The 7,386-nt window shown below is 62.5% G+C and overlaps 1 protein-coding gene across 4 annotated transcripts in view; it reads right to left on the bottom strand.

Annotated features, from left to right (window-relative positions):
• Window positions 1-5,778: 5,778 nt before the first annotated feature.
• Window positions 5,779-7,386, bottom strand: part of PSTPIP1 (proline-serine-threonine phosphatase interacting protein 1) — a 40,633-nt gene continuing 39,025 nt past the window's right edge. The window contains exons 15-17 of one of the 4 annotated variants that reach the window (XM_041746143.1): window positions 6,817-6,872; window positions 6,591-6,700; window positions 5,779-6,052 (exon numbers count right to left, since the gene is read on the bottom strand). In XM_041746143.1, the coding sequence (XP_041602077.1) occupies window positions 5,921-6,052; window positions 6,591-6,700; window positions 6,817-6,872 (298 nt within the window). In that variant the 3' untranslated portion in view covers window positions 5,779-5,920. Of the gene's footprint in view, window positions 6,053-6,590; window positions 6,710-6,816; window positions 6,873-7,386 lie in introns of all 4 variants that reach the window. The other 3 variants (XM_041746142.1, XM_041746144.1, XM_041746146.1) reach the window with 3 other exon arrangements.

Raw genomic sequence — 7,386 nt, 5'->3', positions numbered from 1 at the left:
TGTTTCAGTTGACCTCACAACATCCTTTATACAATTTCCCCTCCAGTTCCAGATCCAGTCAAGGACCAGGTGTTAGTTGTCCTGTCTCTTTGGTCTCCTTTAATCTGGAATGTTGCCATAGCTTTGTCACTTATGACATTGACATTTTGGAAAAATACAGTCCCTTCTTTTAAATGCTCTTACTCATTTTGGGTTTATTGGATGCTCCCTCTTGATGAGATTAGGTTTTGCATTCTAAGTGGCGGGAGTACTATCCGTGTCGTGTGTCCTCTCAGGTGGTAACCACAATGTCATCTGCCCCAAAATGATGATGTTCATTTTGATCACCTGTGTATTGTTCGGGGTCCACTGAAGGGGGAAATATAAACAGGAAATAATAGAAACAGTTGCTAACTGTGGTAAAGATTAACTACTAAAAGGGGTTTAAAAAAAAAAAAAAAGACCCTGGGACACCTGGGTGGCTCAGTGATTGAGCTCAGGTCCCGGGATCGAGTTCCGCATCAGGCTCCCTGCAAGGGTCCTGCTTCTCCCTCTACGTCTCTGCCTCTCTTCCGGTGTCTCTCATTAATAACATAAATAAAAAGACCCTAAAGCAGCTTAGTAGTAAAACAGCTCCCAGCCTGAAGGTCAAGGAAGAGAGGACAGGAACTGAGGAACTCAGAGCAGGGCCCTGCCAGTCTGAGGGTCGGGCTCTGGCAGGAGCATGCTGCCTGCCCTGTGTCGGGATAAACCCCTGGAGGTGCCCACCTGGCGCAGTAGCCAGGAAAGCAGAGGACTGGCCCCCACGCCAGGCGGAAACGCTAAGTGTCCTCTCGGCCCGGCCATCCTCTCCGTGGGCCCCTGCTGCCCAGCGGGCCAAAGAGACGCGTCCCAGCGTGGCCAGGAAGGCGGGTTTGGCATACTGGGTAAGTACTTGGTTAAGGTGGTTTCTGTTTTATCCCTTCCAACTCCCGTGATTTCTGGAGACCTACTACTACAAGACTGAATGTTCACATATCCTGTTCCCCACCAAACTTCCCCTGGGGTTTAGCAAATACTGATGATTCTGGCCTGGCTGAATCTTCCTTAGGATGATTGTTCTAGATTTCGTCTTTACTGTGAGGGTCGTAAAACACCGTTTCGGTTCTGGCGCCCCTTCCCTGCCGGCTTCCCAGTCTCCTCCCTCCCTTCTCCTCCAGTTACTGTTTATATTCATTATGGACTGATGGGTTCCCATTTTTTTCCAGTGGTCTAGAATTCGTTATTGTCCTTTTGTGTTTTTTGCTTTTTGGTTCTCATAAAGTTCCAGGTTTGGCCAACGGGAGCCCCTTTAGGTTGTTTCCATGTCCTGACATTTTTGTTGAACACTTTTGTGATTTCTGACTTAAGAAGGTGTTCCAGGCTCTTGTCGTACCCCTGGTGCGTCCCTGGCACCAGCCGTTCTCATTACCTCGGGGATGTCTTTGCCGCTCATCCTATCCTTGTCTTACTCTTTTAAAATTGTGCGCTCCCCCTTTTTTAGAAACAAAAGTAATGGTGCTTTAAGAAATGTAAATCTATAAAGACAGACATCGATAAAGAAAAAAGTAACCAGTAGGCAAGTTTAGCAATGATGTGTATCCTTGTATTTACATTTATAAAATCAGATTTGGTGTGGTATTTGGTTTTGCTTCTTGCCAGTGTATGAATTCTGTTCTACAAGGTCTTTTTTCCTTCACTGTGTAGCAGGTTCTCTATCGGATTGTAGAATTTCGACATTTGTGCCAGCTGCGTGGACCCGTTAGTATCACACTTCACTGGCGTACAGATTGAATCCGGCCTCGCTGCGGGGAACATCTCCAGATGCAGACTCTTAGGCATTTACATTTTTTTTTGGTCTTTAACAACTTTTTATTGAGGTGAAATTCACACAGCATGAAAGTGACCATTTTAAGGTGCACAGTTCAGTGGCATGGGGCACACTCAGGGCATTGTGTGAGCACCTCCTGTGCCTGGTGCCGAAGTGTTTTCCTCACCCGTGTTCATTTCTACAGGGATGTGGGGATACAGTCTTAGCAGCGGGTTCACTGTGGATCAGGAGTCACATTAAGAGTCTTCCACAGCAGAAAAAAATTTAAAAAAAAAATTTTTTTAATTAAAAAAAAACAAAAGAGTCTTCCACAGCTACATCCAGTTGCCCTCCAGGAAGCTCACTCCAGCTTCCAGCCCATGAAAACGTGCATTTCCCTGTACCCCCGGGGACACTTTGTATATTCCCAACCTTTATCTTTCTTCCAGTCCGATAGATAAGGAGACGCACTTTTTGACTCTTAGCTAGGCCCGGGATGTTCTCAAGGCTGTTTCCAGTCGCTTGTGTCCGTTGGGTTTCCAGTTTCTGTCGTCTGCCTGTTTGACAGGTTGCTGTCGGGGGGTTGTTGTTGTTGTTCTCCCCCTCATAGGTCTCAACAGGGCCACGTTTACTTAAGAAGCTCTCCTGTGAACGTCGGGCCTGTCGCCCCTGGGTGGGGGCGAGCTGATCTCCTGATTCAGTCCCTGGCTGGTGCCTAGGAGCCCTGCGTTGGACGCGTCCGTCCCCTGCATCCGCGGTTCTTGAGCACAGTCTGCATCTTCCAGGTGGCTCCTTACTGCAGCGTCCCCGGTGTCCTGGGGGGCCCAGCTAGTGACCTGTGGAAGCATCCTAGGTTTACCTACTGGGCACCTTTCTGGACGCGCTGAGCGCGTCGCTAGTGGTGGGAAATGGACTCTCGCACGGGTCCTTCTTTCTGGAGGAAAGTTGATACAGAAATTATAACAAGATGGAGAGGTGTGTTTATCTCTGCAGCCCTAGCCCCTGGCACCTGGTGGGCGCCGCGGGTCTGAGATCAGTCCCTGCAATGCCGTCAGAATATGATTTCCTTCCCCCCCCGCCCCCCAAAACCAAAGAACCCATCAGCCAGAAAGGTTTTCATCCCTGGCTGTAAATTAGAATCACCAGTAGAATGTTTAAAATGTTGGTGCTCAAGCTCGGCCGGCAGAGAACGGGTTTCAGTCTGTAAGGTAGGGACCCAGGGCGTCAGCATCTCATCAGGGGACCCCCGGAGCAGCCAGGGGGAAGAACCACTGCCGGCTGGTGCGTAAGGTCTCCACGTGGACCTGAGGTGCAGCGGCGCCCTCCTCCCCGGGCTCCGCTGGGCACCTTCTGAGAGAAAGCCGCCGTGCACCTGAGGTCCTCAGGCCCCACGAGCTGGTGGAGGGCGGTGCGCCCGCCTGCTGGTGGCGGCTTTGTCCCGGGCTTGTGCTGTCGCGTCACATGCCAGGATGGCAAACGGCCGGACATCCCGGTCCAGCCAGAGGAGCCGGGGAAGGCGGTGGGAGGCGGTGCTGGGCCTCAGGGAGTAGAGGGCCGCTGCTTTACTCCGTGTCACCTTTGGGCGAGGACGGCAACTGGAGCCCCTGTCACCGATGGTGAAAGCAAGGTCCTGAAGAATGGCAGCAGGGAAGCCTGAGCCCGGTCTGGCTTCGACGCTGACGTCCTGATTGCGGAGGCCGTGTCTAAGCGGGCCTCCGTTAGGAAGACACCCGGTTCCGCGCGCCGGTTCCCTCTGCCTGGTGCCCGTCCACGTGGCTGCTCCCCAGCGCCGGGTCCTCACCGCCTGGTGGCAGAGACGGTGGAGACGGCCGCGGAGCCGGCAAGTCTTCGGCTCCTCTGTGGGCTCTTCCCCGGGTGACCTGCAGCCCTCGACTCGCGTCCAGTCGTCTCTGGCGCCCCGAGTGCCTGGCGCGAGGCCCCGGCGCCCACGGTCCTTACCCAACCCTGCTGCTGCACCTGTCGGAGGTGGGGTCAGTGTCCAGGCCGGAGGTCTCGGAAAAGGCTCTGCGGTTGGATGGAATGTTCGATCGAGATGACCAGGTATTTCCAGGGAATAAAGCGCCGAGCCCAAGCTGCTCTCCCGCTTCCCCCGAGGCTGCTACGAGGGCCCGTGCCCGGCCCAAGCCGCCCTCCCCGGGCCCTGGTGCTCAGGCCCGGCCCTGCCCATCGTCCACCCCCCTCCTCCTGCTCAGCCTCTGCGCCCCAGGCCCGGCACCGGCACCCCCTCCTTCCAGCACCGCCCTCCGGCCTTGCTTGGTGTCACCAGGCTTGCGGTGGCTGCGTGACCGCCCCGGGGTGGCCGAGCTCGGGAGGACACCCCTCAGCCTAGCACCGCCTGCCCCTGCCCCCCCCTCCCCTCCGTTCTCAGGCGCAGGCTCAGCCCCAGGAGCCTTCGGGACACCTTGTCGCGTCCCCTCCCGGTGCCTGCCGGTCTCGGCCGGGGCCGCCCGCAGAACCCTTCATAGACCCTTCTCCACCGGTCTCCCCGGGCGAGAGCAGACCCAGCACGTGGCGGCGTTTTTCTTTGCCAACATCCCTACTTAGGGCTTCAGTCGTGTCCAGGCGTGGGGTCGGTTCTCTTGTAGGATGTGCCTTACAGGGGAAAAGGACATTTCCAGAAGGATCTCAGCTTCGATCTGATTTTTCTGAGAAGCCCGAGGCCCTTTCTCCCACCGCCCCCCGGGAGCCGAGTGGGTGAGCCCCGACCCCCCGCCCCGACGCGGTGCTGCTGCTTGGGCCCCGCGGCCCGCCAGCCGCCTGCCAAGCCCATGTCCGCCCCGTGTCCGCCCGTGTCCCTGAGGCCAGGCGCCAGGCTTGCTCGGCCACCAGGAGGAGGCCTGACTGGGGCTGCGGGGCCGCGGGACGGTCCCCTCCCCGCCTGGGCCCGGGGCTTTGCTGGTGCCGCGGCCCATCCCCAGCACCGTTGTCGCGGCTCCTGCGGCTCCTGGTGTGGGGCCTCCCGCAGCCTGTGCGGAGCGTTGGACGCGGCGGAGCGGAGGGCCTGCCCCTTCCCGGGGAGCCTTCCCGGTCCCGCGCTGTTCCTGGGTCACCGACCCTCAGAAGCCCGTGGCGCCCTCAGCCTCGGGACGGTCCCGTCGCTGGTCCCCGGGCCGCTCGCGGGCTCCCTGAGCAAAGCAGGACCGAGGCCTCTGGGCCCACTGGGCAGCCGTCCAGGCCGCCCAGCTGCTCCTCGGGGGCCCGTAACCCCCGCCCCCCCGCGGCCTGGCGGGCTCCACGCGGCTCAGGCCCGGACCCAGGAGCCACCAGGCCCCACTGCCCAGGCCTGCCCCACCCCCGCCCCAGGTGCCTCGGCCGAGCCCGGGCCTCCCAGGCCAGGGGCGGCAGCTGTTCCTGCGCTCCAGGTGCAAGAAGAGGCCCAAGAGCATCAGAGGGGACCCCCGCCCGGGAGGGCTTCCTGCCGACGGGCGGGCCGAGGTGCGGCAGCCCCAGCCTCCCCGGCCTCCCCAGCCTCCAGGCCTCCCATGGGCCTTGGCTGGGTGTGGGGGCAGGACCACTGCCCCAGCAGATGCTCGGCTGCCCTCCCCGCTGCACGCGGCCCCCTCCCTGCAGCAGAGCCGCTGCCTCTTCCGCAGACTGAGCTTGGCTCATCCCAGAGTGTTCCAGGCGATCCCACCTCGCCCCCCCCCCCCCCCCCCGTGCTCATACCCCACCTGGCGCCCTTCTCCTCCGGGTGCCCTGCCTGCCGCTGCCCTTCCAGGCCCCCATCACCCCCATCGCCCCCCTCTTCCCGCTTCCCCCCCCCTTCCCTTTACCCGGGTGTTGGTCTCCCTGGCTGTCTGGGCCCAGGGCCCTGCTCCCTCCCCAGCAGATGGGGGGTCTGTCCCGGTGCACCCCCACCCCACGTCTCCCTCCCCGCACTCCGCGGCCCCATCTTGGACTAGACGCTTGGACGTGAGGGCCGAAGAGTGAACGGGACCCTGCAGACCAGGAAGAGGGCAACGCACTCTTTTATTCCCGGTGCAGACACCGCGCAGGGAGCGGCCAACACCATGGGGGGGCGGGCCCCCCTTGGACCCCATCCCGGCCCAGCGGGGCTGCGGGGACAGCAGGGCGGTTGGGGGGCTCCGCCCCTCAGAGCTTCTCCAGGTAGGAGCCAGGGACGAAGCCGCGCTGCCCGTGGCGCTCCACTGTCCACCAGCCGTCCTCCCCTTCCAGGATGACCTCCAGGACGTCCCCCGCGGAGATGTTCAACTCGTCAGAATTCTGGGCAAGGGAATGAGAGCAGGCCGGGCTGCAAGGGCCGCGGGGGTGCAGGGTCCAGTCGGCACCCGCCCCAGACAGCAGGTGCCAGCTGGCCGCCAGGTGGGCGGGGCCCCAGGGCTGGGGGGTCTTTGCAGGCTCGCAGGGAGGAGGGCCCTGTGGGGCTCAGCCTGCTGCCTCCCCCGCCCTGGGCCCCCCACTTTCCCCGCTGCCCCAGCCCCCACAATTGCTGAGCTGACCCCTGCCCCGCAGACGCTCCCTCTCCTCCCCACGCCAACACAGACCAGGCTTGGGGGTTCACACGCCCCCGTAGCCCCGGGCCTCAATCCGGGTGGGCCCAGGGGGCTCTGTGACCCTCCCGTCAAGCAGGGAGCGGCCTGGACCCGAGGGTCACACAGCCGCCCCGTGGCCCAGACCCAGCCGAGGGGCGCCCCCGTTCTTGCCCACTCCCCAGCGGCAGCTGAGCCCCCGGGCTGGGTGCTGCTCCAGGGGCACGCGCCCCCTCCGCAGCCCTCGGGGGCGGGGGGGGGCCTGGCCTCACCTGGGCTGCATAGTCGTAGAGCGCCCGGTAGGCAGGGGGCCCCGGCGCCTCCTTCACCACGATGCTGCTGTAGACGCCCTCGGCCTGTCCTGGTGCCACGCTCGGGGTCTCTGCAGAGGCTGAAACCGTGTGAGCCCGCAGCCCCCCCCATCCTGGGCTGGGCCCCCTGTGCCCTGTGGGGCCTCCCTTCCCCCCAGGGCAGCGCTGGCCCGTCCCCCGCAGTCACCTGCGGAAACTGCCACTGCCGAGGCCTTGGGACTTCCGTGCAGCAGCCCGGAGAACCTGCGGACGGGAAGGCAGGTCGGCCCCGGGGTGGGGGGCAGGTGGCCTTCCCCAAGGAGGCCCCCCGTCCCCGCTCCTGGGGCCCTGCGCCCCCCACCGCCACTCCATCCGCCTGGCAAGGGAGCCCACTCGTGGCCCGGGGCCTGCACCCCACGGCGACCTGGCCCAGCCGGCCCTGACCTCGCAGGTGGGGGCTCCGAGCCCGGCAGGCGGGAGTCACAGAGGCTCGCAAAGTAAAACGGGGGGACCCCACGAAGCGGGCAGCGCTGAGGGCCAGGCAGGCGCGGGCGTCATGGGGTGGAGCCAAGCCCTGCGAGGCTGCAGGTCACGGGGGCTCCGCTCGGGTGGAGTGTGTGCGGGATGGAGGGGCCCCCTGGGCGCGCGGGAGCCAGGGTGGGTCGGACCTTCGGGCGGGGGGGGACACGGCGGGATGGGAACTCGGACGTGTGTGTGTGGACCTGGCCTCGGGGGGGGCACAGGCCCAGCAGGTCCCAGCAGGCCCCACACTAACTGG

This window comes from Vulpes lagopus, chromosome 2 (genome assembly GCF_018345385.1).
Source record: "Vulpes lagopus strain Blue_001 chromosome 2, ASM1834538v1, whole genome shotgun sequence".
Classification (NCBI taxonomy): Eukaryota; Metazoa; Chordata; class Mammalia; order Carnivora; family Canidae; genus Vulpes; species Vulpes lagopus.
The sequence above is the reverse complement of the archived record's forward strand: the minus strand, read 5'-3'. Positions and strand labels throughout refer to the sequence as shown.